This window comes from Vombatus ursinus, unplaced genomic scaffold (genome assembly GCF_900497805.2).
Source record: "Vombatus ursinus unplaced genomic scaffold, bare-nosed wombat genome assembly UNPS02007612.1, whole genome shotgun sequence".
NCBI classification, from domain to species: Eukaryota; Metazoa; Chordata; class Mammalia; order Diprotodontia; family Vombatidae; genus Vombatus; species Vombatus ursinus.
In genome coordinates this window covers 4,994,387-5,009,006 of record NW_020947390.1, presented here as the reverse complement: position 1 = coordinate 5,009,006, position 14,620 = coordinate 4,994,387, and the positions used below count along the sequence as shown (strand labels likewise).

The 14,620-nt window shown below is 33.8% G+C and overlaps 1 protein-coding gene across 3 annotated transcripts in view; it reads right to left on the bottom strand.

Moving 5' to 3' along the window:
• The window catches only part of DYNC2H1 (dynein cytoplasmic 2 heavy chain 1), a 363,910-nt gene that overhangs the window by 263,083 nt on the left and 86,207 nt on the right, over window positions 1-14,620 (bottom strand). For all 3 annotated transcript variants that reach the window (XM_027849539.1, XM_027849541.1, XM_027849540.1), the window contains exons 32-38: window positions 10,437-10,642; window positions 8,671-8,853; window positions 7,499-7,681; window positions 7,030-7,253; window positions 5,506-5,621; window positions 3,374-3,573; window positions 1,964-2,228 (exon numbers count right to left, since the gene is read on the bottom strand). In XM_027849539.1, coding sequence (XP_027705340.1) covers window positions 1,964-2,228; window positions 3,374-3,573; window positions 5,506-5,621; window positions 7,030-7,253; window positions 7,499-7,681; window positions 8,671-8,853; window positions 10,437-10,642 — 1,377 coding nt within the window. The remainder of the gene's footprint in view (window positions 1-1,963; window positions 2,229-3,373; window positions 3,574-5,505; window positions 5,622-7,029; window positions 7,254-7,498; window positions 7,682-8,670; window positions 8,854-10,436; window positions 10,643-14,620) is intronic.

The window sequence follows — 14,620 nt, the reverse complement described above, 5'->3', positions numbered from 1 at the left end:
GTGGTATATGAATACCACAAGTGGTATATGAATACCACAAGTGGTATATGAATACCACAAACTACTGTTTTATAAGAAATGATAGCACGTGGATCTCAGAAAAACCTGGAAAGATTTACATGAACTGATGCTGAATGACACTGTGAGCAGAACCAGGAGAACATTGTACACAGTAATAGCAACACTGTGTGATGATCAACTATGATATACTTAGCTCTTCTCAGCAGTACAATGATCCAAGACAATTCCAAAAGCCTCATGACGGAAAATGCTATCCACATTCAGAGAAAGACCTATGGAGTCTGAATATAGATTGAAGCATACTATTTTCATTTTTTTTTTGCTTTTTGTTTTTTTCTTTCTAATGCTTTTTCCCTTTTGTTCTGATTCTTCTTTCACAAAATTACTAGTGTGGAAATATGTTTAACATGATTGCACATGTATAACCTACGTCAGATTGCTTGCCATCTTGGGAATGGGGGATGAGAAGGAAGGAAGGAGGGAGAGAGGGAGGAAGAAAAATTTGGAACTCAAAATCTTATAAAAATGAATGTTGACAACTATCTTTACATAAATTGGAAAAAATATTATTAAGTGGGGAAAAAAACATTTTTTTTTCATTCTTTGTACTTGTATTCCCAATACCTAGCACAGTAACCAACACCTCACATAGTGCCTAGTACCTTGTAGGGTGATCAACGAATGCCTGTTGATTGATTTTAACATCTGCCTGGTCATGAGACAGTCATTGATATATTTTAGTCATAGTCCAGAAATACAAAGCACAAATTCATATATTTTCTTAAAACTCAAGACATCATCTTCTTAATCAGTCTTAATGCATCACTTTGACATGTTTAATATGGTTATAAGATCTACTCCACAACTGTGCTGGTGATGAACACTAGAGAAGTTACTAAGTGAGCAGAACAAGATTCCAAGAGAGAATGGGGCAGAGATCAGTTGTGTATCTGCAGACTGAATTTGAGAGAAGAAGCCAAGTGAGATAAAATAGTAGAAGCTGGTTCCATCTTTACAGAGAGTGGCAGAAAGGCAACCAAATTTAGAACCTCATAATCAGATCAATTCTGGTTGCATAAAGAGTAGCTGTAGCACCTTGCCTTACAATTTTTCCAAAGAAACTGTTGCCCTTGCCCTGACTAATGCCCATAAGATTATATCAGCATTTTGGAATCTATGATAAATAATCTCTAGCAGGTAGAATGGAATTAGGGTTCAGCTTTATGGCAGTTAGAAAGGCCAGGTGGTACTTAGGGTCTAGTAGGCAAAACCTCAGGGTAGATGGTAAGTACTATGGATATTGGGGACAAACAGCAGGGCAAATGGCTCCCAACCAATGGCCCTTGGAAATGGGGTTGTAGACCAAAGAGTGGGGTATGACTCTGGATTATGTTTCAAGAATGTGAGGATAGGGTAGGAGTTGTGGGTCAGCATCAAGTCAAGAGTTGATGTCTACCAGCTAGTGGGAATTGAGTAGTAGAAGTTGGTGTAAGAAATGTGTGCTATTTTACTTGCACATTTCTAAGCCCCCGAAACACAGAAAAAGAAAGATCTTGTAGAGAAGACAACAGAGTCTGAATGTGAACACATGTAATGACAAGCAGAAAGAGCTGAAGCAGGGATGAGAGGGGTTCTGAGATCCTTTCCATCAGCCCTGTAACTTTCCCTATTAGAACTAAATACTATTTGGCCTTTCAATCTACCATGAAATAAACATAAAGAGCCCTGCTTTATGTTCTGCCTCCCCCCAATTACACATGAAATCCTTGAAAGCAGGGACTATCTTGATTTTTTTCTATTTGTATCTCCAGTGCTTAATACATAGCAGACATTTAATAAACGCTTTTCCTTTCCATTATTATAAAGTAGTTTCATTGATAAGGCTATGAAAAACATCTTTTCCAGACTAAGAAAGTAATAAATTAGACAGTTTGAGACCCACCTGGAGGCTCCCGTACGACTTGCCGAGCACTGTTTGTGAGAACACCATCAGACCATTCCCTTGTATCCATGTCAATATGGCCTAGCAACTGATGTCGAGGCATAGCTTTAGGGTTCATGGTGTACTGTTTTACTACTTTGCCAACTTTACACAGTGCTGCCCTTAACATCCTCCAAAGGGTAGATTTTCCAGCACCACTTGGACCAACTATAACTACTCCCATCCTTTGGCGTAACTGTTCATATAATTCCAAAGCTTTCTTGATCTGTTTGAAAAAAAATAAACATATACACATTTGTATGTGTGCATGATATATATGCATGTATTTCCATTAGTAAAGCATACACACATTTTGTTGTTAGACTATTTGACTTAATCCATTGTCTTAAGACATTAATAATGTTTTTGTTTTCTTCGTAGAAAGTTAAAGGATATAAGTAACATAACAATCCAATATACATCTGTGATGTGACATCAAAATATAAAATTTCAAATATTTTACATAAAAACAAGACTTTGCTACACATGACTAGCAAAACTGACAAGGAAATATAAAGTATTCACTCTAAGTACAAATTTTTTGCCACATAAAATAAATCTTTAAAACAGAATTTCTTTTAAGAAATCCTTAAAATCAAATTAATTGCTAAAAGTTGGTACACACTTTTCCAAGTATGTTAGATGTTTAATTACAGAATCATATTTTCCAAAAATGTAAATTTACATAATATTATTAAAGGAATTGACAAATATATACTGAAACTGAAAAATATTGCGAATTGAACTGGATTAGAAAATGTGGCTCCAATGACTAAAATTTCACTGCTTCAAATATTTATCAAATAATTTTCCTCCAGTCCTATCACATTATAACTGGCTCTAAGTGACAAAGGGATGTAGCTAGCATATTGCCTCACTAAAGGGATACAATCTCAGCTACATGCTTTGAGTAAAACAAACTGTCATTTATCGATACTCGTCCTGTGCCTTCCACGGTGTTACCTGATTTATTTTATGCCAGGCTCTCCCTATCACATGTTCTAATCCTAACTACTTGAACTTTTATCTCATCACTCTTATCAAACAACCTGGATATATTTATACTGGTGAAACCTTTACATTGACCAATATACGGCATTCTGGTTGATATCACAACTTATACTATACACTTTCTTCCTCAAGTATATTGCCTTCCTTAGAACTATTAATTCCCCTTAATTACTGATATAGTCTCACTCTCATTTGTGTACAGGATATTCTACGACAGCAAGAGAAGGTCTTCTGAGTTTACCAGAATATCTTCTAAAATACTGTATGAGAAGTAATCAATAAATCTCTGTATTTTTGAACACTGATTTAGGAACTCAAAATGGTTGGCTTCTATATAATAAAATAGGGCGGGAGAGTTACCTGGTTAGGTATAATTTCAAAGTTTGCTTCCTCAAAGACTTGCTTTAAAGCTGTACTTAGTTCATCATATTCTACATCCTTAAAATCAATTCCAGGGAAGACATCTTTAATCAGTGCATCAAACCGTGTGCAGTCCACAAATGTAAATTTTGACATGGTATTGAGCCGCAAAGCTTGAACCACAATATGACTTTCATTCACTGAGGAAAAAATGTAATTTAGAAGTAAATTAAGATAATTTCATTGTTATAACTATCCATTTTAAAAGTCTATTAATTTTTTTGGACCAGAAGTGTGCTTTCATTGGCAGATAAAAATTCCCTGAGAGTAAACCCCCTCTATTAATGCAGATCAATACCAGCTTTGAAACTTAGAGTCTTAAGAGAATTTTCAGGGGGCACTGAAAGGTTATGTGACTTGCCTATGTCACACAACAACATGTGTGTCAAAGGCAGTGATCTGAACTAAGGTTTTTTTAACTCCAAGGCTAGTTTTCAATACACTACACTACACTGTCTTGTGATAATAGTGTTGTTCACCTTTAATTATTCATTACTATATATCATGGTATATCTTTATATATGAAAATTTTAGATGAATAATTAGAATAACTAAGCACCATACTAATCATTATTTAAGTTGATCACCTATAATTTGTCATATAAGACATTATTTAGGCATATTAAAATAGACCAAACTTGTTTACATATTGTGACAGATAAAACAGATATCCCTTCTCAATATTTTGGTGTCATTTCTGTAAAAGTAGGCTACCAAAAATAACATGAAAGGTGTCTGTCCTGAAAGGATTAGGTTTGCTAAACCAAAAACTTACAAGAAAGCTGAAAAAATTTTGATATGCCTTGTCCAAAGTCTTTTTTATAAGACCATTTAAAAAGAGACGGAAAATGTTGGTGTAATTATTGTAATCTCTCCTGTGCTAATATTTACTATAAGTTATGTTTGAAGGCTAATTATTGCCTTGAAGAAATTAAGACAAAAAAACAGCCGTATCTTCTTAGTTTGGTTTTTCCTATACATTTTCCTTTGAAACACACTTTTATAACTTGAGGTTTCTAGCCTTTATTAAATTCTTATATTGATGCTTCATCATGGTGTGGGTTCTTAAAGGGTATGGTAGAAGAACTAAATTTCTGGCAAGCCCTACAAGTTCAAAGTAGGAAAGGCTTTAAGCACAGGCCCAGGGATGGGCTATATGTGTGTAATCAAATAACAGGTTTAGACAAATCTGAAAAGGTTTGTCACTAGGTTAACCATAAAATTATTTTTTTCAAACTTTTGGAAAAATATCTACTAGAGAAGTTGAGATCAGTGTGTTGGATGAACAACTACCCACAACAAAAAAATCACAAATTCTTGAAATATTGAAGTAAATAAAGTTTCTACATTTGGCCCTTAGAGACCTGGAAACATTTTAAATGTATTATTGCAAAAAATTTCAAACAAACTCTACTGAAGAAATCTTTTAAATGACACAAAATAAAATACTAAGAAACTTCCAATGTACAAAAAAATCAAATGCATTTTATAGCAATATTAAAGTAATTCTGTATATGTGTATATATGTATATGTGTGTATATATGTATATGTATATATATACACACACATACATACATCTTAATCATTTAAATCTTTAAGTTATTAAACAAGTCATTCATATAAATTCTTTTACCCCTGAAACACAGTTTACAGGTCTTTAAAGATAGCTCTTAGTAAATCAATTCAACAAACATTCAGGAAGTGGGTGTAACATTGGAGATTCAAAGACGAAAAATTATATAATCTCTTATCTCAGAGAACTTACAATAAAATAGGGCAGAGAGGGTATGAGCACAAATGACACAGAGTATGATATAAGACAAGAGTGTGAGTTGCCCATTCTTACATACAGAAGTTTATCCATGTAAACTAATAATTCATTTTACAGGAATGGAAAAAGATGCAGATTTATCTTATTTTACACTACTAACACAGAGAAAGATAACTGGTAAAAATTCCACAGATTCCTATGTTTTTTTTTTGTATTTAGGATCTGAACACTCACCTATGAATTTCAACTATTAATGACACAAAATGCAGAAAGTTACAAATGTGAAATGATGAATCATACCCTTTTCCTTTATGTCATTTCTCTTCAACTGACGAAGAAGATTTCCACTTCCTCTCAGGACTGTCTTCAAAGCTCTTAAACCCCAATCGTAGTGCTGCTGAGGTGTCAAAAGCTCTCTGAAATTTAAAAACATTTGCATTTTAAATTTCAGCTATCAGTTTAATAATTAAGGACCACTGAGAAATACTTATTTTTGTCACACAAAGAAATACAGAATGTAACCACTGAAGATAAAGCTACTGTAAGTGACTGCAATTATATTCCAATTTCTAAGCTACAATAAATCAATCAGAAAGACTATCCATTATAGAATTTTGATAGTGGTTTTCATTGGATTGGGTAAACCATAAATGAACTAGCAACCTAGTCAAGAAAATACTTGACAAATCTGCTCTTTTTTTCCTACGTTCTCTCATAAGCTAATCAGGCTTCCAATATCTGCAATTTTCTCATGAATCCTCACCACTTCTTAGTGGTATGGACCAAGAATACTACAATGCAAAAGCAAAGTCAAGGAGACCGTTATTAAATTACTACAAAGGAGGCATGAGAGAAGAGAATAATTCTTATCCAGAAAAATAATAACAATGATAATAATAATACAAAAGTAGTATTTATATAGTGCTTAATGGTTTGCAGTGTTTCACAAATGTTCTCTACTTTATCCTCACAACAACCCTATTAGGTAGAAAACTGGAAGGAAAAGGAATAAGCATTTATATAGTACCTTCCACATTCCAGGCACTATGCTAAGCACTTTACAAATATTATCTCATTTGATCTTCACAATAAGACCATGAGGTAGGTGCTGTTATTATCCCCATTTTGCATTGAAAGAAACTAAGGCAAACAGAGATAAAATGACCTGCGCAGGGTCACACAGCTAGTAAGCGTCTGAGGCCAGATTTAAACCCAGGTCAGCTTGACTCCAGGCAGAGGGCTCTATCCACTGTACCACTTAGCTACTTCAAAAAAAAAGTAGCTATAGAATGGTCAAGTATCAAATTTACTTTGAAACTAGCTCAATATGATTCACTAGATAGAGAGTCCAGAGATAAATATATCAGTGAAGATAAGCAAGACCAGTGATATCCTCTTAAGATGGCTATTTTCACCATCTCCCCTGTTACTGAAGCCTGCAGATACCTGAACCTTCTCATGCCCACTGGAGTCAAAACCTCCTATATGTAGTTCCCTATTTGAATGTGGAATCTCTGAAAGCAGGAACTGTCCTACTTTTCTATTTTTATCATCCTCAGTGCATGCATAGAGCACAGTAATCACCTAATAAATGTTTTCTCATTCATTCACATGTGCTCCTTTAAGTCAAATGAACAGTTCTGAGCTAAACAACTTTGGTTCAATTTTACTTTTCCTATTTATACTAATAACACATTACCAAATAATAAACATAATGCTATCATGAGACTACACTGGGCAAATCTGAAGTGAATATTGTTAACTTTTCACTTAGTGCTAAAAATACACGGCACATGTAAAATACTTTTAAAATATAACACCTACCGAGAAAGATTAAAAACAGATACTAATTTTCTGCCTAATACTCGAGCATCTTTAAAGCCTTCAGAATACAGAATCACTTCGGCAATAAGCTCATTGTCTGGACGAGACATCGCTACTGGTCTGAAGAGTTGTTTTAAGTTATCTGGCAGCTTTTGTCTTCCTCCATAACCTTTTCCAGCAGGATTCATAGTGATGAAAATTCCAGAATTTGGATCCATTTGAACCTGAAATTATCCATTTAAATCAAGGTGTAAAGTGATGAGGATACTGAGATTTTGACCGTGAAAAAAGAAATCTAAGAAATGTGTTTTAGGAAGAAAGCTTAAGATTCAATTAACAGATCAGAGGCAGAGAATTAAGAGACAGCCAAACAACATGTCATCAAAGAGCAATTGGTATTAAGGCTTTCAAAATATTTCAGTTCATCAAATCGTCTGCTTTTTTAAAAAATTAAAGTTTAATACTCTACCTCTTTGCCAAGAAGTTCACATATAGCTCTATGATTCTTCAAAGCATCCTGGATTGTCTGGATCTGCATGGACACAGCAGACAACACTGCTTCCTCCAATCTGTTGAATTCATCAAAGCAGCCCCAGGCCCCACATTTCACCAGACCAACAAATATACGGCCCATTGATTTCACATCAATACCCTGAAAAACAAATAAATCTGATCTTATTTTAAAAAACTACATTTTTTTCAATGATCATTTCATATTATATATAAATTGTATATGGGAAGGTACACTGAAGAGTAAAAAGTACCAATATAAGGCATAATGTAGATATGAACTACTAAAATTTGCTTTTGTTCTTTTAGTTATTAAAAAAACACTCCTGTTACTTATTTCCAATTTGATAATCTAAAAATGTAATAAGATATCCTAGTTTTCTATGCTTCTCTTTTACTACTGATCAATTTTTAAATGAACTTAACCTTGAAAAATATCAATTATTCATTTAAAATACAGATTTTTGCTACAACCAAATAAATTTTATGTCTTTCTAAACGAAACAGAACAAGGCTATTTTCTTTGAGCTTTTTCATATGGGAAAATTCTAAGACCCATAAGTTCTCTCTCTATGTAAACTAAACCAGGAAATAACATACGACTGAATTAATCTAAAATATCAGATTCCACTTTCAGAGAGATGTTCTAAAAGTAGATTATCTATTGTATTCACATATTTAACAACTTACTTTGATAATTTAAGGATTTGTGATTTTGTTGATATGACTGATCTCTATTCTAATGCAGTTTCCAACCCTCCTATGATAATCCTCAAGTGTTGCTGTGGTCAAATAATTCATTACCTTGCTGTCAACTTAATTATGAGTCTGTGCATATTCAGTTAAACTGGTTGTCAGAAAATAAGCTTAGGGGGTTTTTGTCACTAGGTCTGTATTCAAAACTTTTCCATCTTGACAGGAATTTCAAGCATGGGCTTTGCCAGCATAACATTCAAGAATCCTGGGTCACTTCTATGTCACAATGAGGCACAAAAGGAGGAGTTCAGAAGAGGATACAAGATCTTATATTTCAACATATTTACATTATATTTCAAAGAGAATGGTATATGGTCAAGACAAAAATCTGATTAAAACACCTCCAAAATTAATACTAAATATTTTTTATATTACCTCATCACAGTTGAAAACTAAAACTTGTCTTCCAAGAAGTCCACCCAAAGCCTTTACAGACTCAGTTTTGCCAGTTCCAGCTGGTCCATAAGGATTTCCTCCAAGACCCATCTTCATGGCTTGTGTGAGAGTTAGGTAGCACTTATCTGTCAGTGGTGTATAGACAAGCTTGGGAGCATTACCCTGTGAAATGTGAGGTATTAAGTAAAAATGTTGCTGTTCTATTCAATATCTATAATTATTTATAAATTATGGTTCTCTATTTAAGAAACTGTAAAAAAAACCAAAAAGATATTTCTTAGCACAAAAAGAAATTAGAAGAATTCTGATTGAGACACGCTCTAAAACAACAACTGAGATAAACTTGAAATTTAATTTTACAAGTTATTATATTTATTTAAAATGGAATTTATAAATTAAAATCTTGTTAATAACATGATCTCTACACAGTGGAGTACTCTACTCTACTCTCATATTTTGGAAAATATGAGCATTTAATAGTTTTTTTTTTTTTTCCAAATAGATCAGTCAAGCTCATTGCAAGGACACAAAAGAGACTTGAAAGTGAAGAGAGTTGAATAATGTTTAAAATAAGGAAAATCACATCTCACATTTCAAATCACATAATTCTTTATCTGCAAGCTGTATTAAAAATGATATTTTAGCATAATTAGAGATGAGAAAGTACATTTATAAAATTGGTAACTTTATATTATCATCTTGACATATATGCTGATTTAAAGGGAAAATTCTATTTAGAATCCAAATTCTATTCAGAGTTTGTAAGGTTTTTCCTTGACTAGAGAAGGAAGATTTGAGTTTCAAAATAAACTTCCTCTCTGGATAGAGCTATATTAACAACACAATCTTAAAAGAACCCAGCTGGCTTCTATCCTCTCATTTGCAGTTTTATTATTGATAATGATACAAAATGTAGAAAGGACACAACTTTTTTTAATGAACTCAACAAGTAGTTAGACGGAAAATTTTGATTTTGACTTACTAAATGAAAAGCCATATGTTAATGTAAATTAAATAATTTAAAAGCATCATATTTGACCATAACATTAGGATTCTTCTTAACTTGGTATGCTTTAAAGAAATAAACACTATGTTCTTTCTTTACATATAGCCTCCTTTCAACTACATCTGAGCATAAGATTTCAGAGTCAATCAATCAATCAGCTAGAATTGAAGGGTTTACCAAATAAATGCTTGGCATTGAGGGAAAATCCCCAAACAAAAGGGGGACAAACCCTGCTGTTCTCAAATAGCTCATAGGCCAATCTGAACAAGTAAAGTGATAGAGACTGTTATCATTTAAGCTAATTTAATTCTTTTGTCTGTATAGAGATTTTTTAAAAAAATTTTTCTTAAATCTTTTAAGTGAAGATGAACTATTGGTGTAATATTTAAATCACTTTTTAAATTGCTATTAAATTGCAAAAATAAAGCCTTTTTCTTAACAGTAATCAAGTTTTCAGGAAAATGCCACCAAATGAAGACATTTTTATGCAAATACAAGGAGGGACAAGGGATTTTAAATAGTATACCAAACTCTACATTGGGACTTCTCTCTACCATCACATTTGTAGATAAGTGCTAGAGAATTTTCTGAGTACATCAGCATTAAGTGACTTACACTCAAGCACAGTTAGTAAGAGCCAGTGGTAGCATTTGAACCCAAGTCTTCCTGACTCCTTTTGCATCACTCCATGCACAACCACCTCTACAAAAACATTTTTAAAGGTTCAAAATGTTCCTACCTGATACTCATAGGTGTACTGGAGTTCAGAATCCACCATCTGCACATAGCATGTTTGTCCATTTTTCATATAGAACCTGACTTGCTTTTTCCAAACCCAATCTTCTGTGGTATGAATCTGAACTTGATTTAACTGCTTCACTATATCAATATTATGGATAATGTCCAGAATAAGTGCTTTAAGTTTGAGCTCAAGAATCCCTGATTCTGTACACAAATAAAACATTCAAGGAAGAAAAATGTTAGTTCATGGCTTTTGTTGAACTTTTATAAACTTAAAAGTGATGCAATTAATCTGGTAAATAAAATTCAAAGACTCTAAATTTTAGAAATGACTGTTCAACAATAATCATATTATTGCTTCAGCTAAGGTTTACATTGCCTTTTATTTTCAAGCCCAATTAGACCAGAAAAATATATAACTATTAAGTAATCACAAAGGTCTAATGGAAGAAGGATCGTAGAATTAAAGGATCCTAGATTTGATTAGAGGTTAGTTACTGAAATTACTTACTATGAAAGCGGATAAGGCTGGTCAGTAGATAAAAGAGATTTCTGAATTAAGAGAAGTCTATGGCATGGAAGCCATAAATATAATATCACTACCAATTCAGTAAGGCAGACAGGGAGCCTATTATACTAGATAGGCAATCTCATGATGGGTTAAAATGCTAGTTCTATCCTTTTACTAACTGTGTAACTTTATACAAGTCATAACCTCTCTGGGTATCAGTTTCCTCAAGGAAGAAGACTAGACTAAATAACACTGAATATTGCTTTCAGCTCTAAATCTATGATCAATTAATTAAACAAAAACATTTATTAACCTCCTATTGTGTTCCAACCACTGTGGTTAGCTCTAGTAATATAAGTATAAAGAAAGAAATAATCCCTACTTGTAAGGAATTGTAATGAGAGACAACTACATATATAAATATATATAGCATAAATATAAAGTGAATAAATACAATATATACAAAACAGTTAAATAAGAGGCAATTTGACAGTGAGAGTACTAGCAGTGGGGGTATTAAGGAAAGTCTCATGCAAAAGATGGTGTCTACACTGCGCAATGACCAACTCTGATAGACTATCTCAGCAATGCAATGATCCAAGACAATTCCAAATAACTCATGATGGAAAATGTGATTCACATCTAGAGAAAAAACTATGGAGTCTGAATACAGATTGAAGCATACTATTTGCTCTCTCTCTCTCTCTCTCTGTTTCTTCTTTCTCATGGTTCTTCCCTTTGGTTCTGATTCTTCTTTACAACATAACCAATGTGGAAATATGTTTAATATGATTGCACATGTATAGCCTATACCAAATTGTGTGCCATCTTGGGGAAGGGGGAGGGGAAAGAGGGAGAAATACTTAGAACTCAAAATCTTATAAAAGTGAATGTTGAAAACTTAAAAAAAAAAAAAAAGATGGTGTCTGAGCTATATCTTAAAGTTGAAATTTGCCTCTTTGCAATTTCTACAAAGTGCTGTTAGTTCCAACCTCTGGGGACAAACAGAATAAATCTAATCCGTCTTCTACATGACATCCCTTCAAATTCTTGAAGAAAGTTATCAGTTCTGTCAACTCCTTTCTTCTTTCTCAGTTCCTATGTCTAAATGCCTACTAGATATCCATCTTGATGACAGCTCAAATTCAATATGTCCAAAACTCAACTTATCATCTACATAAACCCTCCTCCTAACAGTGAATTATGAAAAGTTCTACTTGGACACCTGAACATGGCATAGAGGTGACCCAGAGTTCTCAAATGGCATACTAGTGGAGGGTAAGGTCTGGCATGTTTTAGCATTCTGTATGGTCCGTGCAATAGACTAACTCAGTTGTTCAAGGCCCAAGTTAGCTAAGAATGGAAAGGTACATTATCTGTATGTGAGCCAATAGGTAACAAAATCTTGGGCCCTGGTAACTTATGCAAAAATTTTAAATGACCCTCAGCCTTGTGCCTTTTTCTTGATCCACAGTGAGTGACAAAAAAGGGGAGTATAATATGCAAATATTTTTGAGATATTCTTTTTTATCTTTATGGAGGATTTTTTATTTGTTTGCTCATTCTTCCAGCTGACTTCTGGATGGCTCTGCAAATACACAGTGACTGAACTGGAGGCTTCCATTTTGTCTGGGGCTCCTACTCCAGTTATTCCACTGTAGGTTCCGCTTCGGCTGGAGGGTATAACTGAGGTCCTATTCTGCTGCTGGGATCAGATCCACACAGCTACTGATTGCTTCCAGCCTTGTTCTTTGGTCAGTATTAGCTGTATTCTATCACCCCTATTTGCAGATCCCCACTCAATCTGACCAGCAATTGGGTTATGAGCAACCAAGCTACTAGACAGTAGCCATTACTGCACTTTGTGCTGGTTTCAGGATCCTCTGGTTTCCTGCTCTGGTATTCAGTCTGATCTCTCAGTTTTTGGGTGCTAGTGTTGGCAGCATTCTTCTGGCCATGCCCTGCCCCCAGTGTTCACAGACCTTTTTATATGTCTCCCTAATCCACCATGGACTGCAAAAATGACTGGCTTTTTCTTGACTTTCCTGATCAGAATTCAGTCTGGTGCATTTTCTAAATATTTGTGGATAAGGTTTAGTGGGAGAGTTAGACTATACTTCATCCTGCTGAAGCCATCTTGACTGCCTTTGGTAACTGAAATTCCTATAGCTCTTACAGAACATCTAGGACTTGTCAACAAATCTTATTATCAAGACAGCAGGCTGATCAAGACGATCTTGAGGAACTTTCAAAACTTGATAGACTGATGAATGAGGATGCATATGAGAGAAACAGAGATACATAAAATCTATTGAGGAATGAACACTGCATCTCCAAATAAACTAGCATAAGAAGTTAACCCAATATAGTTTATTTCCTAAATTAGTGGCATATGGAAGAATAATAATTTTAACAATTCTGGAAATACAATGGCATAGAAAAATAACAATCTCTTCAATACTCCAGAAAGGGCTGGATAAAACTTGTACCCTTCGTACAACTTCTTCCAAGTCATTTTAGTAGATTATCACCTTTCTAATTCTGAATTCATTATATCATCTATGGTAAAAATCACTTCTTTAATCATGTATTTCAAAGATAGCATTGCTATCTGTAAAATGCCTCAAATCAGTAATGTAATGGCCAATCACGTCCATCTGTCACCATAATTTTGATCAGAATACTTCTATTTTTCTGTCTACGGGATTAATTATGTGAGTAATAAAATTGGTTATCTGCTTGTTTTGGGATACAGAGCAATACCATTTTGATTTTTTAATAAACTGCTTTGCTCAAGCTATTTTATACAGATGAGGTTTCAACTTTGCAGGAATTTAATCAACATTTTTAAAAAAGACTTTATGCGAAATCTTCCCATTTTAAAGGCAGTTTGCACTGGACATGGAATCAAGATCTTACTCTGACCTGTTTGGTGTCTGAACAAAGGCAATTTGGCTTCTCTAAGTCTCTGTTTTCTCACCTATAAAAAGGGGATGATAATATTTCTATTATCTATTTCACAGAAATGTGAGGAAGGCACAAATGTCATAGAAATCTGAGCTACTATTATTACCTTGCTGACCAGCAGGACATGATCCACAATCTAAAGTTTCAGAATGGGAAAATGATGGGTTTGAGCTAAAGTGATATAGCAGCTATTGAAAGGTTTCATTTTAGAGTGGAATGGAATTTTAGAGCTGGAAGAGATTTTAGAGATCATCTAGTTCAAATCTTATTTTAGAGATAAGGAAAATTTTTTTTTTACTTAATCTCTTCTGTATTTATTTTAGTATTACAAGCATGGCATTTTTCATATTGGTAACATGACATTAGGTTCCTGGAAAACTTTAATTGTTTAAAAAATGATTTCTAATAAACATTTTTAACACATTCTTCACCAATAGATACTATTACTTTCTGGAGCCTGAGATGACAGATTCCAGAATTTTACCCCAGTTTGAAAACTAGATGTTAATTACCATTTATTAAGTGCCTACTATGTGCTAAGTGGGCAAAATACAAATTAAAATAATTCACTGATCACCTTTTGAAAAAAACTCCAAAGTGAAAACTCCCAGAAATGTTAAGAGTAAAAATCCAGAACCCACAAGTCAAAGAAAAAATATTGCAAAGAATCAAAGAATTCAAGTACCAAGCAGCCACAGCCACAA